General features: G+C 34.8%; 1 protein-coding gene across 4 annotated transcripts in view; it reads right to left on the reverse strand.

Annotated features, from left to right (window-relative positions):
- The window catches only part of mllt3.S (myeloid/lymphoid or mixed-lineage leukemia; translocated to, 3 S homeolog), a 119,048-nt gene that overhangs the window by 46,641 nt on the left and 52,000 nt on the right, over window positions 1-20,407 (reverse strand). For 2 of the 4 annotated variants that reach the window (XM_018243755.2, XM_018243754.2), the window contains exons 3-4: window positions 4,202-4,284; window positions 3,408-3,446 (exon numbers count right to left, since the gene is read on the reverse strand). In XM_018243755.2, the coding sequence (XP_018099244.1) occupies window positions 3,408-3,446; window positions 4,202-4,284 (122 nt within the window). The remainder of the gene's footprint in view (window positions 1-3,407; window positions 3,447-4,201; window positions 4,285-20,407) is intronic. The other 2 variants (XM_018243757.2, XM_018243756.2) reach the window with 1 other exon arrangement.

Consider the following 20,407-nt stretch of genomic DNA (forward strand, 5'->3'; position numbering starts at 1 on the left):
ATGCCTTATGGAAACAGTAGTATTTCAGCAGTGACAAAGTTTATTGCATTAACAGAAAATATGCAATATGCATCATAACAAAATTAGACAGGTGCATAAATTTGGGCACCCCAAAAGAGATATTACATCAATAGTTAGTTCCTTTTGCAAATGTAACAGCCTCTGGACTCCTCCTATAGCCTTTGATGAGTGTCAGGATTCTGGATGGCAGTATTTTTGACCATTCATCCATCTCTCCAGTTTACTTAAATTTGATGGCTGCCGAGCATGGACAGCCTGCTTCAAATCATCCCATAGATTTTCGATGATATTCAAGTCGGGGGACTGTGACGGCCATTCCAGAATATCGTACTTCTCCCTCTGCATAAATGCCTTTGTAGATTTTGAAGTGTATCTAGGGTCATTGTCTTGTTGGAATATCCAACCCCTGCGTAACTTCAACTTTGTGACTGATGACTGAATGTTATCCTGAAGAATTTGTTGATATTAGGTTGAATTCATCCGACCCTCGACTTTAAAAAGGGCCCCAGTCCCTGAACTGGTCACACAGCCCCACAGCATGATGGAACCTCCACCAAATTTGACAGTAGGTAGCAGGTGTTTTTCTTGGAATGTGGTGTTCTTCTTCCACCATGCAAAATGCTTTTTGTTATGACCAAATAAATAAATTTGTCTCATCAGTCCAAAGCACTTTTTTACAAAATGACTGTGGCTTGTATAAATGAGCTTTTGCATACAAGCAACTCTTTTTTTGGCGGGTTCAGATGTTCTTTGTGCAAATTGCGCTAAATTGTAGAACGGTGTACAGTTACGACATATGCAGCAAGATGTTCTTGCAGGTCTTTGGAGGTGATCTTTGGGTCTGTAACCATTCTCACAATCCTCCGCATATGCCGCTCCTGTATTTTTCTTGGCCTGCCAGACCTGGGTATTACAGTAAATGTGCCTGTGGCCTTCCATTTCCTAAAATGTCCGTGTGGTATGGGCTATGTAGGCCAGACAAAAAGGGAGGTAAAAAAAGGGTTCAGGAAAAAAGAGGATATATACGAAATTTTAAAGAGAACACACCAACAAACACAGGTTTCCAGACACTTTAATGAATTCAAACATAATCCGATGCAATTGAGGTGTTGTGTACAGAAAGAACTCGTAACAGATAGAAGAGGTGGGGATAGACATAAGAAATTATTACAAGATGAAGTAAACGGATTAAACGACTTAATACACTAGTTCTGGAGGGACTGAACGACTTTTTTTATAAGCAACCTTATCTAATGATGTATAACATTTTTTTCTTTCTTTAACTTGCAGGACCTGAATACAGAATTCACCAGCGACATAGCCAAATATATGTATATGTTAAAATTGGCAAATAAACAATAGCCTGTTTCGGCCCATAGTAGGCACTCTTTCTATGTGCAGTACTAGATAAACCCTTTTGCTTGGGATTTAACTTGTGGTAATAAACTTTTGTTGTCTTGATACAAAAATAAAATAATTTCATTATCATGGATACATTGTTGCTTTGTTTTAAATGTATCTATAACTATGGGGATATGTCTCTAAGGCACTTATTGTTTCTATATACGTCTATGTAATTCTAAAATGTTTTTTAAATGTTTTTTCTAGTGAATGGACTTTTTGTATAACACAATGGGGGGAATTCACAAAAGTGTCGGTAAAAAAAGAAACCCAGAAGTGTCGGTCGACAAATTTGTAAAATGTCGTACGAACGGCAAATTCACAAAGGCAGATGTTACCATCTCTGAATGTCTCGTAAATCTGTCAATTTTCTAAAATGTTGTATATCTTTTCATCGTACAAATGGCATTTACCAAGACTTTTTAAAAGACAATTTAACTGACATTTTCATTTTGGAGAGCCTAAAATGTCTGAAAAATTGTCGGTAAAAAAAATGAGTTTACGAGCAATTCATAAAAATGTCGGGAAAAGTGGTGCCGGAAAAAACACGCCCACTTTTAACGACACTAATTCAAAAGTGTCGCACATGTCGGAAAATTGGAGGAGAAATGCTCTGTGAATTTGTCGGCTGTTGCCACGACACTTTCTACGACATTTTAAAGACATTTTTTCATTCCCGACACTTTTGTGAATTCCCCCCAATGACTTTGGAAAGGAATGGATCTTTGCCTAATGCAAAGACCTTGATACACCTGAGGACATTAATTACCCACCTGGTGGGGGGATGGGAAGGGTGTGTTTAAAAAGCTTTCACGTTCTGTCTGGGGTTACACTTGAGAAAGGGCATGCAAGGCTCGAAACATGTTGTGTAATATGTAGTCTTGGAATAAAGCTTGATCACAGCAGACCTGCTTCTGAGTGCTCTCCTCAAACAATTGCTTTATGCTTTCCATTTCCTGATTACATTCCTTACAGTTGAAACTGACAGTTTAAACCTCTGAGATAGCTTTCTGTCGCCTTCCCCTAAACCATGATACTGAACGATCTTTGTTTTCAGATCTTTTGAGAGTAGCTTTGAGGATCCCAAGCTGTCACTCTTCAGAGGAGAGTCAAATAGAAGCACAACTTGCAATTGGCCACCTTAAATACCTTTTCTCATGATTGGACACACCTGCCTATAAAGTTCAAGGCTTAATGAGCTAATCCAACCAATTTGGTATTGCCAGTAATCAGTATTGAGCAGTTACATGCATTCAAATTAGCAAAATTACAAGGGTACCCAAATTTTTGCACAGCCAGTTTTTCACATTTGATTTAATTTCATACAAGCGAATAATGCTTTACTAAAAATATTTATTCAGAAAACACCCCGGTACTCAGATATTCCTGGGAATAGAAAGACATACCACTGCTATCTTTTTTTTCCAAAGTGGAGTAAATGAATATGCAGGCTGAGAGGGGTTCCCAAACTTTTTCATATGACTGTATATTATGGTATCTGTAACTTCAAAGTGTACTTTATTATCAAGTGCATCCATTAAGTGAATTAACAAGCCAAGTATTTGAATATATTGATAAATAAGTTCACAAGTGACATCATCACATAATTGGCATACGCTTATGAAATGGCACACTCTGAGAGTTAAAGATTTGTGTAAAACTTTCCATATCATTCAGCATTTTTAAACTTGCATGATGGCCTTAACATGCAGGACCACATTTGCTTTTAATTTGGATGCACTAAAAATTAATTTTAGATGATGACTTGCCTCTACATATAAGCGGTTCATTTGCAAACTGAAACTAATTGCAATATCAACCTTACTGAAAAGGTGTTGAAGGTGCTACTGCACCAGGTTACTTAAGTGCAAAGTACACAGCCACATATCCCTGCCTGTTCCCAGGTATCCCCTGAGGAAATTCAATATGGACAGGTGCAGTACAGCAGGGATGCACTGTGCACGTTCCTGCCTATGGCTACATACCTGGGAATAAACAAGAAGATGCCAGCTGCACACTGTACCCTGGGGGAACACCAACCCAAAATTGGTTAGCAATTATAGTCACTGGTTAGTGATTAATAAAATGAATCTTCAAATAAATAAAAAAAAAAATCATTTTAAAAACAAAGATTGTGCACATCTACTGTACAGACCAGAATTAAATATATTCAGACAGTGAAAAGTACCTGAAGAATACCCCCTTTCACTTTCAAACTTTTGGTAGGGCCCCTCTTAGCTCATAACGAGCTATATAAATACTGTATAGTTATAATAGTTTATGTCGTATTCAAGACCATAAATAATGATTCAAATTCAAATTTGCCTAACTGGAATTAGAGCAGGTCCCCTTCTACTGCTCTGGGCCTACATTTGTTTTAACCATAAGAAAAGTAAATGTATATACTTGTTAGTTAGAATTGGGTCAAATAGGGTAAAACTACGTTACAAAATAAACCGAACTCGATATCAATTTGTGGTCCCTAAACCAGAACATCTTCTATTCTGTCTTGCTGAATCAAGTCTGAGTCAAAAGTGGCTGCCTCACAAAGCTAACTCTAGTATAGAGCCAATTTAGATTATTATTATGCCCATGCTTTCCCTGAATCCTTTCTCCAATCCAGAGAAAAGCTGTTTTGTAGTTTTTCTGGAAAGTGCTTGGGCAACAGAATGTAGAATAATTATATTACAGAAATGTATGCAAATTTAAAATGAGGTGTAAGGAAAGTTGGGTGACTAGTCACTGTTTATTACATGTAAATAAATTCTAAATGGCTTACCTTATTTTTAAAATAGACCTCTATTGGCAAAATAAAACCAGCATATCCAGATTCTTCTACTTTGTACGGTGGGTCTTTGCACACTGAAACCAAGATGCAAAATAACATTATAAAGAGGTCAACAGCAACAATACTCTAGCAGTGTCAATTTGTTTTTAATTTCCAACAATTTTTATTGATAAAGGACAAGTGTCATTTTCATATAACGTACATAGTGAGAGGTGGTACATTGTCCAAAATCAGTTATTATATGTATCCATTAACAACAGATTCATAACACATACCAGTTAAATATAATAAAGAAGAAAAGAAAAAAAAGGGAGAAAAAAAAAAGAAGAATTTTGAGTTTTAGAGATGGAGCTTTAAACGCCCGAGACCTAGTACCAGATATCAAGTATTAGATACCAAATATCAAATACCGACCTTAGATTTGCCAAAACAAACATACATAAAACACCAATTATTTAGCAAATATCTTTCCAACATTAAATAGCCTACAGATGAACCTCTGAAATAGCCTTTTGTAGCTTCTAAGTATGAGAATCAGAGCCATCTGAGTAAGTACTATTGTTCCAAGGTAGCCATTTATCGTAATACTTGGATATAGCTTGATTGTTCTTTGCGATATAATATTCCATCTTACTAGTATCATTTATTATATTGAGAAACTCCTTGGTATCCGGAGTTTGTGGTGATTTCCAGTTTCTCGCTATCACTAACCTGGCTACTGATAATATATGCGTAGTCAAAAGTTTATGTTTCCATGGGATAAGATCCATATCCATATTCAAAAGAGCTAGTTTAGGCGAAGGAGTTATCGAAACACTCAATACAAAGTACAGTATTTATGCATATATGAAATATGAATTGCCAAAATTGTACTATTTTCGAACATTCCCACCATATATGAGAGAAATAACCCACACAACCACATTGTCGCCAACATAAATTCATTGATGTAGAGGGATAAATTGTAAATATCTTAGTCGGAACCATATGCCATCTGTACATCAATTTAATACTGGTTTCCAGAATTCGGAGAGATTGTGTTGAGGAAGTGAGTAAGAGAAAGGCATTGTTCCAATCTATGGAATCAATTGGAGATTTCAGTTCTATCTCCCATTTTAATTGATGTGAATCTGAGGGTAGAGAATTAAAGTCTAACAGCGTCAAATAATATTGTGAGATCCTAGACTGTTGAATAATCAATTTGGTGAGTGTAGATTGAACTGGAGACATCTGTGTAATTTTATCAATCGCAAAAGATTTCAAGTAGCTATAAAACTGTAGATACATAAAAAACTAATGTTTAGGGATGTTATATTTTGTTTGCAGTTGGTTAAATGACAGAAAAGTTGTTTGCTGAAAAAAGTCTTCAAATTTCGTGAGACCTGCTCTAAGCCAGGGGTTAAAGTTGGAGTGCGGAAGGGCATACTGTAATGTTATTAAGAATGCAACGGAAACCTAGTTTTAAGTTATCTATAAATTGAAATGTATCCCATACTCTCAAAGTAGTATTGGTCGTTGGGAAAGATTTCAATTTTTTTGGCCTCAGTCTAGGATGGGACCAAAGTAGATCTCCTATTTGGCCAAAGGAACAATTAGAAATTTCTATCTCCTGTTTACCCCATTGAGGAGGGTTATTGGAGTCTAAAAATCTTTGCAGAAAGTTCAGATGCGTAGCTTGATAATATGCTTTAAGTTGTGGGAAACCGAGACCTCCTTTTGATTTATGTTTTGACAAAACCTTGACTGATGTCCGTGGTTTCGATTTTTTCCAAATAAATTTCAGTAACAGAGTTTGCATAGCAGAAAAAAAAGATACTAGGTGAGTGAATGGGAATTGTTCTAAATAGATAAAGGATTTTTGGGAATAAGTGATTCTTAATTGCTGCAATTCTGCCCAGCCAGGAAATATCCTTATACATCCAGTCTTCTATGATTTTGTGAAAGTTAGCAATTAGGGGTGCAAAATTCAGTTTATACAGATCGTTGACTGACATTGCCAACTTAATACCAAGATATTTTATTGAAGTTTGTTGCCAATCGAACGAATAACGTTGTTTTAGGTTAAAGGGATACTGCCATGGGAAAAAAAATTTTTTTCAAAATAAATAATAGTGCTGCTCCAGCAGAATTCTGCATTGAAATCCATTTCTCAAAAGAGCAAACAGATTTTTTTATATTCAATTTTGAAATCTGACATGGGGCAAGACATATTGTCAATTTCCCAGCTGTCCCAAGTCATGTGACTTGTGCTCAGATAAACTTCAATCACTCTTTTCTACTGTACTGCAAGTTGGACTGATATCACCGCCTCCCTTTTCCCCCCCAGCAGCAAAACAAAAAACAATGGGAAGGTAACCAGATAGCAGCTCCCTAACACAAGATAACAGCTGCCTGTTAGATCTAAGAACAGCACTCAATAGTAAAAACCCATGTCCCACTGAGACACATTCAGTTACATTGAGAAGGAAAAACAGCAGCCTGCCAGAAAGCATTTCTCTCCTAAAGTACAGGCACAAGTCACATGACTGGGGGCAGCTGGGAAATTGACAAAATGTCTAGCCCCATGTCACATTTCAAAATTGAATATAAAAAAATCTATTTGCTCTTTTGAGAAATGGATTTCAGTGCAGAGTTCTGCTGGAGTAGCACTATTAACTGTTGCGTTTTGAAAAAAACATGTTTTCCGATGACAGGATCACTTTAAAGATACATGATCTATCTATCCAGATAGGGAGGGCCTCCATTTTATTAGTATTGATTTTGTAATATGAAACTTGTGAGAACTTAGAGAGAGACTCAAATAGTGCTGGTAGTGAGTTATTAGGGTCTGAGAGAGATAAGATAACATCATCTGCAAACAAGGATAATTTATAATCCTGCTGACCTATTTTATATCCTGTAATTAGAGGGTTGGATCTAATCATTTCCGCCAAGGGTTCCATTAGAAGGGCAAAAATTGTCGGCGATAAGGGGCATCCCTGTCTGGTCCCATTAGTGAGTTAGGGAATAATATCCACTTGCACAGATCCTAGCTGTTGGGTTCCTATATAATGCTAAGATATTGTTTAGAGAATGGCCTGAAAATCCAAATTTCAAGAGGACATCTTTTAGAAAAGGCCAGGCAACCCTATCAAAAGCCTTTTCTGCGTCTAATGATAGTAACAGGCAAGGGCGTTTATACAAATTGACATGAAGGGCAATATTAATTAATTTTCTGGTGTTATCCGGATCTTCTCTACCGGCTATAAAGCCCACTTGATCATTCGTGACTAATTCTTTGATAATAGGATTGAGTCTAATTGCGAGAATCTTTGCATAGATGTTAATATCTGAATTCAATAACGATATGGGGCGGTAATTTGTCACTATACTCGGGTTCTTTCCTGGTTTTGGTATGGTGGTAATAGTGGCTTGAAACAATTCTTCTCTTTGGATATCATGGTTATTAAAGTTATTAAAAAGGGAACCTAAAATTGGAGTGATACTCTGGGCCATGGCTTTATAAAAATGATTGGAGAATCCATTCCGGACCCGGCGCTTTATTGAGTTTTAGGGTTTTTATTGTATCTAAGATCTCCTTGTCTGAAATAGGTTGGTTTAATAAGTTGAGGTGACCCTCAGATAATTTTGGTAGGGTGTCAATTTGTTTTTGCCAAAAATAAATCATATCAACAAAACCTTACCATATCAATAGCACTGTCTGGTTTAATTCAAGTTTAATTTAACGAAAATTCTAAAAATCTATTAGATTAGATTTACAAAATATGTTGTTAGGAAGAAAATAACCCAGAGAGAGAGAAAAATAAAATTAATCCTTTACCCAAACTTTAAGTGAAAGTTTAATTCTACTTCTATTCTACTTGCCTTCTGACAAGTAATGTTAAAAACAAAAAAAAAATGTACTAAATTTTACAATGTGGTAGAAAAAATTATTTGGAAATCTAATTTGTAACTTCCAGGGTTATTTAAACTTAAACCAGGATTTAGAGTTCAATTTATTTGTATTCGTACACAGACTGCACCAAAAAATTTAGTTATTTTGAATTCACAGGATAAAAATGCCAAGTGAAATCAATATAAATGGGATACAGTTCACATAAAATTTGAAAATCATATTTATTATATGAACGGTGTGTTGAGGTTTGTAATGCTAATACTTTCAAGTACTCCCAACAGATGTACTAATGGAAATAAACAGGCTTCTACAAGTGCAAGTCTGGTATACTCAAAGTTAATCAATGCTACACAACTGTGCATCAACCTAGGTAACATCAACATTAGAATTAACAAATATAAGGATTATAACATGTGCCTGATACTGCAGCATTGTGCCATCTCCCGCTCTATTGCCAGCATGAAATGTACAGTGGTTTGCATAGGGTTGCCAGTTATTCTTTCACATGTGCAAATAAGTACCAGGGAAAAGCTGGGTTGGGTTGAGTGCAACCACAGAATAATCTAAATGGAGCAGAAGGCTGCTAGCATGTCTATGCTAGAATAGGATAACACATTGATATTTTACTTCTTTAAACATTTTTGTATAGAAGGGAGGGAAAAAAGAGCATTCAGTATAGTATGCTCACTTGTATATATACACAATATTTTACTGCAAAACAGGAAATTGAAGATCTTCCTCTCCTTGCCAGGAGCCCCAATCTTTTGGCTTTTTGTGTGGGCAGGCTTAAATATGATCTCTCTCTGTAATAATAAAACACTACCTTGATTTTGATGGCATCTAAGCAGTTTGAATCTATATTGGGGCAAAAAAACTAATTTTTTAAAAAAGTTTTATTTAGTAGACTTAAGGTATCGTGGATCCAAATAATGGAAATACACTCATCCATAAAATGGCAGTGGTCAAGTATTCTGGATAAGGGCCGAATATTACACATTTAAGTTTTGATTTTGTAAATATTCCTGTGCCTCATATCTTAAAGACATTAACAGGTATGATTACACAGGACAGGCTATTGTCGTATTTTTATAGTATTTTATATACAAAAGGCTTATCTCACTAAGCCTTTGGTTTATTTAACAGACCTAAAGCTTGGCAAAATTCCCAAAATATAAAAATAATAATAATAATAAAATTGGCTTAAACAAAACCATATTCATGGGCTTTGTCAAGATTTTCTGTCATCTGTCAAGAGAGACTGTCAAGCGAGACTGTTTGGGGCAGGAATACAGAACTTAACTACCTAATGGCAATGGCACACTTTGCACTTTGTCACCTGTAAGAGATCATTTACAATTAGCAAACCCAATTATTTTTGATTAAAAGTTACTTTTGTATGCTCTCTCGCCAGCAGGAGAGTCAATCACCTACAAGTGACCAAGCACTATGAGTGCTGATGTCCTAACACAATCACAGGTCAGACAGTGCTTATCAAATAAATTGTAAGTCCCCGCAGCAACATGCATAACTTCCTTACATGAACATCTGACAATTACATTAAGCCAGGATCTCTGTAAAAGAAACCTTCTAGGTTTAAAACTCTATAAATACAAATCTAAAGATCTTCTAATGCATTAGAGAAGAAAACTTCAATGACAAAATAAATCAATGACCTAACCATGTAGAAGAACATAATCAAGGATATGGGTGTTTTTTACTATGCAGCCTTAAAACCTACTATGAGTTTCATTTTTATAATCACAGTAATGAAAAAGGTTTTTTTTAAAAGAAAATAAGTGCTACCAGGTTCATAAAAACTGCGGATTTTCTATTTGTTTCCATTGAATTAGCAAAGGGCAGAAGCCAACTTCAATCTTGTAAATTATTTTAGAATTATATTCCCAAAAACATCAAGGGATTTGTTAAATTAAACAGAGCTAAAACAATATAAAGATATATGGTCACTCAGTTTAACATGCCACATATTAGAGAAATCTGAAAGTACTGTGGTAAAACAACCAGGTCCTGTGTAATTTGAGATTATCTTGAATAACCAAATTACACACAATAGATCAATAAAAAGGTAGGCACCAATTCTTTCATCTTTTTATTCTTCTCTAATGGCTAGACAAAAAGTAGACAAAAGCTAAATATTTTTATTTATATGACATTATGTAACAGTAAAAATGAACATACAATCGGGCACAGAGTCATAAATAACACGGTTTTAATTAATTTTGCATACCAACTAATGGTATACTGAATCTTATAGTTGGCTGAATCTCAATTATTTTTCATGCTTTAGCTGAATCTTAGTGCCTTGCCAATCTCAACCCTTGACTTTGGATCACTGGACAAATGAAGGTGACAACTTTTTTCTTATGCAGCAATTTTTTAAAAATGCTAATTTGCAGCAATTTGGGATTACTTTGCCTTGGATTCATTATTTGTCCTAATACTAAAGCTCTTTACAGCATCATTAATAGTAAGAATCTTCCTATTTAAACCTCACCCATAGTCTGCAAATGAACAACAACCTCTGTGTTCTAAATTATTAAATTTTTGTGTGGGGGTGTTTAATAGATTTAAGAGTTCTTTTTGAAAGCAATTTTCAACAGCACACAACTCACATACTTTTGTATTACACAGCAAGCCAATCGGTACACAATGTTTTTTTATTGGTTTCATATTCTTTTATTGCCCTTACCTATATTACTGATTACCATCATATTTTAAACAAGGCATTTTTGCAGTAGTTAAACAGAAAGCCAATCCAAAAATGCTTTTAGTGAGGAAAATCCTACAGCCTCCAAATCCACTTTGACCTGGCGGAAGCAGCTCTAAACCGGCTTTATATGATGATAAAACTGCTTTATATAATGATGATCTGGACACTGTTGAGTGCTGGTACTATGTGGCTTCTTTTATAACCTCTTTTTTTTTTACTATTACTTTTATGGGCCTTTGGACTCACAAAGCATTTAGTATGGCTTCCTTTTTTAACTTCATTTAAAATGTACTTTCACTACAATTTTTTTTCAAATAAGGGAACTATGGTACAATAATTTTACAGGCACAAAAATAAGTTGAAACCAGGATAGTTTGGTCCTTGTTGAGATTGTGAAATATTAAATTATCACTAACAGCACCTTCTTTTTTTTTAGAAAGATTCCTTGAAGTGAGGATCAAGCAGCTGTACAGACCCTTCAATTCAGACACACACACGCCAGTTACAGATATTATATTAGTCTTTAAAAAACACCGCAAATGCTCTTTCCAGACACTGCAGAGTGTTTCTTTTAATTTTGCAGAGCCCCATATACATCACTGTACAAGAAGCTTCAAAATGTTTTGTCGCTGAATTAATGTTCTAAAGCACAAAGCCTTCTAAAAGGCTTGCATCCAACAAGGAATGGTCATATGTACTAAACTATAAATAACTCAAGTAAACACATTACAAGTACAATATGCAATACCTGTGGTGAAATCGCATACACTGTTTAATGAATGAGGTATTCTGCAAATTCGGAAGACTATTTAAACCATACACATGTGAGTAGTGTGTGCAATCTCTAGACGCCTAGGCTGCTGCAAATGCAATGCAGACACACATGGTAGATATTAAATCTCCTCTGGGAAAATAGAAGCTTATTGATATGAGGGGTGAGTGAAGGGGGTATAACTTAAAACAATATAATTCAAAAATGGCAAAGCTGTAAGTGGTTTATTAAAAGGTCTTTGACTGCAGTAACAGATGCGATCAAAATATCAAATTCTACCATGAGGGTCATGCTGGAACACACAATTACAAGCCAAGAATTTGTGCAGTGTTGAAGGAGGCCAGTCAGACATTTCTGTTTTCAGATATATCTTGTTATATCTTTTTTTTCCTGCTAAGCATTGTATGACAAGTTAAGCATATAAGGTCTATAAAAAAATTTCATTATTTCTACCTGAAATGGTTTTGATATTTGAAGCTGAATTCAAAAATTCTGTTTGTATGTAAGGGTAAGAGTATAAAACATTTTTAGATATAGATAGTAGCTAAATACTATAACTAAATAAAATACACTGTTATATATATATACATAAACCTAGTGCATATTTATTATTTGGCTGAAAACTCTAATATTATAGAAAATAAGGAAAATGGTATACGATATAAAAGTATATTGTACATCACTAATACAGGAATAAAGGTTAATAGTGATTTTACCTCTCTTTAGGTCATAAAATATTTTCACAAAAACAAGCTAAGAAAACACTACGAAAATATGTAATTGCATGAAAAACTATAGCATGTAGTAAAACATACAAAAGATTTACATTTAAAAAAACTGGGGAAAATACACTAGATTTTAATTTTTATCAAATAATTCAAATTTTTGAAAATAATTTACCAAAACTGTATAATACAATATAATTGTCAAAACAGTCCTTTTGGGTTTATTTAATGTTTAAAGACATTTTTAGTAGACAAAGTATGGAGATCCAAATTATGGAAACCCCCAGGTTGGTGCATTCTGGATAACAGGTCCCATACCTGTATATGGTTAAAAATATCAGGACTTGAACATTGTGGAATTTTTTACACACATGACTTTTCATATCTTCAAAAATATGGCTCTTAAAGGGCATCTATCACCTAAAAATACATTAGTAGTCTATCTAGTAGTCTAAAGGGCATCTATCACTTTACATACATTAGTAGTAGTCAGAGCTGTGGTTTCATGGGTCTATTAGGAGAGTGTGGACTAGGATCTAAATGGCTCCCATGAAGGGCGTTCATTTTTTTTAGTAGAGTAGTTGACTAAGCACACATGGTCGGTGTAATACAGTCCCCTATTACATTGTTAAAAGGATGGCCATGTTGGTGGTAACTGGTAGGTAAGGGGCAGGATTGAGGGTTCTATCTTATGTGGCATATGGCTGCCGCAGAAGCACAGCTTTCCTAAGCAATAATAAGAATTACTCACATGTCATTATTACACGTTAAAACTAGACACACGTGCATATTTACTGAGGGCACTAGTTTCTTTAGTTGGTTAAAGCATATATGATTCTTGATGTATTCCTGAATCCTCAATTTATTTTAATGTCAATGAACATTGTTTATTTTTAACTAGTCAAATTGGGCTATGATATTGTAACTGATGCCTATCTACTCTTTCATGCAAAAATATTCATTATATTCTCAAGCTAAAGTCACATGAAACTCTCTCTGCTGATGGAAAAAAGAGGTAGAAAGGGGAAGGTTTAAACTGTAATCACATTTTACAAAATAATATGGATTCGGTGCATCCCTATTAAAATTCCATTTTCTTCCTTGATGCAAAAACAACATTTTTTTGTAGGACATTCCCTTCAATATTAGATTTGCTTAGACAGACAGAGACAATGACATATGATCATATTATTACTAAATATTTGCATATTTAGCAAAGGCTGAAAAATTGTGTTCCAATTTTTAAAGGGATCATATATGCCACTGACTTCTACCTAATTTCGACAGGTTTAAGCTGGAGTATTTTCAGACAGTTTTTAGGAGCATAATAAAGCCCTTTAAAGCTCGATCAGAAAAATTTGAGGCTTGATAATTAGGCCCTATATTTTTAGGTCTATTTATTATGGTTTTTAGTTTAATGGAGTTTGCTACCAAGGACAAAAAATAACTTTGCTTGATGATGCTTGGCATATGGTAGACATATGGAGGAAGGAAGTATTGCTAGAAGCTGTATGAACGGAATACATTGCAATCAGCATCCACTAACTAGGAAGTTACCATGATTAATTTGAGATTTAATTACAAGCCTAAGTAATTTTTTTCAAGGTAAAATAATTAAAACTAATAGAAAACCACAATAAATAATTTATGTGAACTGATGAATGGCTTAATTTTTTATGTGTTTGAAGCATTTTGGTGCTACCTGAGTTTTATTTCAGTAGGCACAAGACAAAAATGTATTATTGGTTCTTGCTATGCAGCCAATTTGTAATCTGTTATGTCACATTTTTACAACCATGCCTGTCAACAAGCAACAATAAATAGAAAAATGTATAATATGCATTACATACATTTAAAATATTTGAAATAATATTTTAACTGATAATATCAAAATATCCGTTCAATGTGTTACTTAGAGGTGTCACTAATTAAAAGCGGTATTTATGTCACCTGACTTACCAAAAGTTTAATTCCATTTCAAAATGCTCTTTGAGCATTTATATGCATTATTTTAAATGCAACTATGTGAGTTTATAAACTCAGCATGTGCTTGTAAATGCATAAAAACACCCATGTGTAAGATCCCTTAGCATTACTTGTCTGTAACGATCAGGAACTTTGCACACTGTAAAATGACAAAAACTACACCGAATAATGGACGTTACAGTAGAAAGATGAAAAGCAAGAACAAATATGCTTAATTTAAGAATGACATGGGACTGAATGGAGACTGATTTTCCACTAAATTAGCACATATTAAAGAGGCAGCTGGAAAAATAAGAGCTATGCCAAATAGTTCTGAATTTATATTTAACCAAACTGTATCTTGTAAATCTAAACTGCTGTAAAATGTTATTAAATTTTCCAATAAACTGATCACAGGCATGAAACTGGGTCAACAATGAAGATATCTCTGCTAAATTCAGGCAACAGGAGATGCAGCTGCATTGACTGCAATTACGTGTTCAGTTGATATGCATCTCATTCTGTGGGTGACCATGTGAGCATTGCCGAGTATTTATATAAAAATGGGTACAAATTATGGTTTCAGTCCATTTAATTCACCATAAATTTTGTAATGCCTTCCCAAAGTAGGCAAAACAAGGGAATGCATCAGACAGGAAGGCACATTTTACAGATCCACAAATGGGGGCAATTTTATTCACACAAATGCAAAAATCTATTTAAAAAATGTTTGTCTGCAAGCAAAGCTTACAGAAAAATAGTCAGAACTACAAAATACTGGCAATTCATTCAAGAAGATTCACTTTCTCCAATACCAATACAATATGTTCTCCACAGACTCTTTCTGGGGACAAAAAAAACGTTAGGACAATAGCACAATCAGTGTTTCTTTGGGGGCTGGCATCAGGTCTGTTGGAGAGTCCTGCAATCTTGTGTGAGTAACAGCATTTAGATCACAACAAGTAACAATAAGCAAAATGTCACATGTGGAATGTTGGTCAATATCTTCGGAAAAGATGCACTGATGTACCCATATGTGATATTAGACTATAAAACTTCTTTGTAGTTTTGTACGGCATAAGCTAAAATAACAAATAAAAACTAAAAGGAAGAACAAAAAAGTGATACAGAAAAATAAGATATACATTGTGCTCGAAGTTGTGATGCCTATAGTAGCATTTGAAGAGCTAGGACTTTCACCTCAGGGAACATACAGGTATGTAGTGTCATCACAATACTGAAAGTTAGGAGGTGGGAAATTTTGAGTTATTTTTGTATGAATCCCAAGCTGACCATACATCATTGTAGGTGTTTAGATTCTTCTGGTGGTCATATACTTAATAGATTGTATGTGACTAATCCTGTGATGGATTTGGAGCAGTGACAGCTTTGGGCTAAACCAGTTGACAGCTATCATCCATCAGTAGGCATCCATCAGGTGTAGGCAGAATGGTGATATCAAGAATGTAAGCGGGTTTTTGATAGGCAAGTGTCCAAAAGCTATTGACTATTGCCACTGGCATTAAATCAGCCCACAGCTATTATCAGCCACTTATAAATATGCCTTTTGCTACAGTGGTCTGGGAGTAAACATAAATTAACAGTCTTGGGATAGGTGAGAACTATCATATGGAAACATGCAAAAGATCCAGTTATTTTTCTAGCACTTTGCAAGCTTGTAGGTATCAAATCCCACCCACCAAAGGGTTATTAAAAGAATAAAACAGTGTATTTTCATTGAAGTTTTACTAGTATCCACGCAAAAGGGTATTCAAGTCATTCTGGAAAAATGCTCACATGAATGAGCTGAATACACAATGATAAATAAATCAAACTACTGCCTCCTAACATGTATCAGAAATCAAAATATTATAGAGTTCTGCCAGCAAATTCAGTAGAATTACATTCTACTGAAAATTAACATTTATAGCTTTTTCACTAGCATTTTCCATAGGTTTTAATGAAACAGTGCCACAGACACAGCTCAAGCCTCTTATGTTTCCCTTGTTGTGACTGTTTTGTTAGTAGGAGTCCATGGAAAAGCAAGGACCACATTAAAGGAGAAGGAAAGTCTGTTAGCACTTGGGGTGCCAAATGTTAGGCACCCCCAAGTGATTGTATTGACTTACCTGAAACCCCGGGCGGGTGCTCCTATCGGCAGAAAACTGCACTGGCTCGGGGTTATACCAGTGAGCACCACGGAGAGATCGCCTTGCTTCCTCTTTTTTTGCGCGGTTGCGCATGCGCAGTAGAGCGAAAAGCTGAACTTTAACTAAAAAGTCGGCTATTTCGTTCTACTGCGCATACGTTTGCCCGGGAAAATTTGAAGAAAGAAGAAGATGGAAGAAGATCTCTCCAAGGTGCTCGCTAGAAAAACCCTGGGCCGGTGCAGCTTTCTGCCGAAAAAAGCCCCGGCCCGGGGTTTCAGGTAAGTCAATACAATCACTTGGGGTGCCTAACATTTGGCATCCCCAAGTGCAAACAGACTTTCCTTCTCCTTTAATAAGGAACATGCAGTAACTTCAGTTTCCCTTTAGCTCAAGAAATAACAAAACTCTTTTTCAATCATTAAAACAATAGGCAAAATAGATTCAGCAAAAGTCAGATTAACTGAATTTATCTTGACCAAGGGGGTTTATTGTGCCCTTCCAGTAAAGGTCCTGTTGAGACGGAACATAGTCTTACTGGCCTCACTGTGTTATCCTGCTGCTCACTGCTGATTAAGCATTGCAATTTATTACATGTTAAATCACCATAATCTTGACATTAGTTATTACATGCTTGCTAGGAAATGTCATTAATTGCCAATACATTAGCACATTTGTCCAAAAAAAACAAAACAAATGAAAGCAGGTTAGCATACCATTAATTATACAGTATATTATATATTATCATCCTTCTAATAATTTAAAAACCATAATCCTTAAGGAAAGGAAAAAAATGTTTGGGTGGTAGACGAAACCCCAGCTAAAATGATTCTGCAATGTGTTTTCCATTTCATTCTTCCCCAGGCAACCTTTTCCTACTCAGAGATTAAACAGTTGTCAAATGAAGAGAGAAAAAAAAAAGAATGGAAAAATGCCACAGCTCAACATAATAAAATCTTTACACAGAAAATGCTCTCTCTCAAGTTTAAAACTTCAACGAAGCTCATGTTTTCACTGTGAAACGATGATCTGCATTTTCAATGCACTACTTAGTATTCCTATGATAGAACGCCAACACTGACAAAATACTTTGTTGCTTCCAAAGAGGTCATACATGTGGGTAGGAAATTGGTTTTAGTAGATGCTTTTACAAAAAAAACCTTTATAAAATGCATTTAGAGATGTACCAAATCCCAAACCCCTACTGTGCCGTATATATGTGGTCAAGATTGTCTTGTATGCACAGTTCTCTGTTTGCAGTCTGATTTTCCTGCAGCCTGGCAACATCCATGTGCAAAGCACTACATGAGCATTTTGGATATTCAGAACAAACGTGCTCTCATTTTAATGGAACTTTGGGTTCTGTCAAATCCCTTTTAAAGGAATTAGTATGCAGCTGAATTGAAAAACCTTTTACTTTGGTTAGCCCCCTAAATACTTACATTTTCCCTGGTTCAGGAACCCAAGGCAACCAATAACAAGTTTGCTTGTAACTAAGCAAATTTGTTTGTTCGTTGTTTGTTCTTATTTACAGTATATGAGTGAAACATTTAAAAAATTTTGTTGTACCCTCATAAACTGAAGCTCCGCCTGGACAGTATTTTACTGGGTTATCCAGTAAATGACTGCTTAATGCCAGGTAATTATTAAATTGTAAGGAAAGAAAAGCACACCCAGTTATGACACTGGCTCACCCATTTATGTCCCCCTACCCACCTTCTTAAGGTGGCAACCCTAACAACATTTTTAATTACTCATAGATGCTTCATCAACGTGAATAAAGTAACACAAGAGGATTTACAAAATGACACTCTGAACGCAAATGTCAAAGACTGCATTTGGAACATAATGCAGTTTTGGATCAAATGACAATGATGCCATAGCATGTATTACTTTATCTAATGGCTAGATGGCAGTGTTTAGTGTATTTGTTAAATAAATTAATGCACTGCATATTTCAGATCCACAAACTCTTCCTCAGGTATCAGTACATTTCTCTAGGGATGGTAAAATATTTGCATCATGTACAGATCTTGTTAAAAGTGATTTCTGTTTGGTTTGTGTTTTTAAATACAATTCCTCCATTATCTAACAGTGGTAGTGGAATGTGGCAAACTCAGAACTTAAAGTGGTTGTTGACCTTTAAATGCTTTTTTCAGTTGAGTTGTTTTAACATTGTTTACCAGAAATAAAAACTTTTTTCAATTGTTTTCCATTTTTTATAGGTTTTCCAAAATTGAAATGTAAAGTTTAATGTCCCTGTCTCTGGTGTTTCAGACTGGCAGCCCAGTAAATCAGGTGCAGATTGTGAACTGTTGCAATTTAATATATTTAGTTGCTACATTAGTTGATAGAATACTCACCAGTATATTTGTATCAATTCTAACATCTGCCTTTAATGAAGCTCATGGATTTAGCAGGGACAAAGATGAAATGCTTCAATTTAAGAGTAGGAAACTTCCATTCTGCATTAGCAGGTGAAAAATGCAACTCTACACTTCAATATTAGCAGATATAGAAGGCAGTGAACAACATAGTGTGCCACTAGATGATATTTTGAGAAAAAAGACCTTTCCAGTCCCCCTTCTCCCAGTAAATTAATTGTTGAGTACTCCCTTAGCACATAATTAGATTCAATGTATATGAAAACATAGCCATAACATTCACTGAACTGCTATAATAAATAATAACAACCCGATAACACGTCTAAGTGATATTTTCCTTCTAAAGATTTTATTTTACTTAATTACATTACTTCTATTGGTTTCCCTCTGATCACAAAACAGACTCTCTCTATCTGACTTGTTCCCACAGAGCTAACTGTTCTTTGAAGTCAATGAATAGTGGGAGTGAGATAATAACAATGAACCAAATCAAAGAAGCAATAATAAAGTACAACAGTGAAAAAGTGCATAATTCCAGCACTTAATTTACTAACACCCGATAATATATAATTACATTTAAGCTCTATATATAGTTACATTAAAGATTTTTTACAGTACTAGAATTTAAGGTCAAGAAAAATCAAAAGCTGTAGCTAGATCATAATCATAGTGGTATAACTGTTTGCTACTGATCCAGTTCCTGCGGCTAATGCAGGGCCACTTTAGCGGAAGACCCCACAGTCACTTATGCAGAAACAACTTGCCAAACCTTCCGTTCTTATTTACTGTAGTGAGGCTATCCCTCCACAATGCAGACCCATAGAATAAAACCAATCTGATCACCATTACTGTAATATTAACATCTTTCCAATACTTTTCCTGCTACACTAGGATAGTATGAATATGCATGTAAAAGCTCAATATATATATATATATATACATATATAAATATATATATATATATATATATATATATATATATATATATATATATATATATATATATATATATATATTTCATAGCATATGGATTTCGGCTGGAAAGTGCAGTTTCATGTTTTCACTAAATATACACACTAGAAAATAAAACCATTTATTTAATGTGTAAGTGCTACACTCTTATTGTTTTAACAATCTTTTAACATTATTTCATCTTTCAATTACCACAAGTTATTATCAAAATACTAGTGAAGGAAAACCTGCTTTCAATAGTTAAAATAATTTTTAATTGTATCTTAATTTTACTAGACAAAATTAAATTGTAATTTGCAAACAGCGTACAAGAGAGACAGAAGAATCTACTTGTGTTTTTGAGAAATAATTCTTATACGACTTACTAAGATTTTGTTCAAATATCAAATTGTACGATGTTTCACATCAAACAGCCCTTTGGATGTAACAGTATCTGCATTACACATGCTTCCTATTTTAATGGGCTGCAAATCATTTGTGTGAAATACACACATAATAAAGCGTCCTTAGTCCCAATGTCATTGAGAACAAATACTTCTCTCTTTCTTCCCTAATTAGCTTGGGTTTATGAAATAATTTTTGCAAGACTGCAATATTTTCATTGACATG

This window comes from Xenopus laevis, chromosome 1S (assembly GCF_017654675.1).
Source record: "Xenopus laevis strain J_2021 chromosome 1S, Xenopus_laevis_v10.1, whole genome shotgun sequence".
In the NCBI taxonomy this organism is placed as follows: domain Eukaryota; kingdom Metazoa; phylum Chordata; class Amphibia; order Anura; family Pipidae; genus Xenopus; species Xenopus laevis.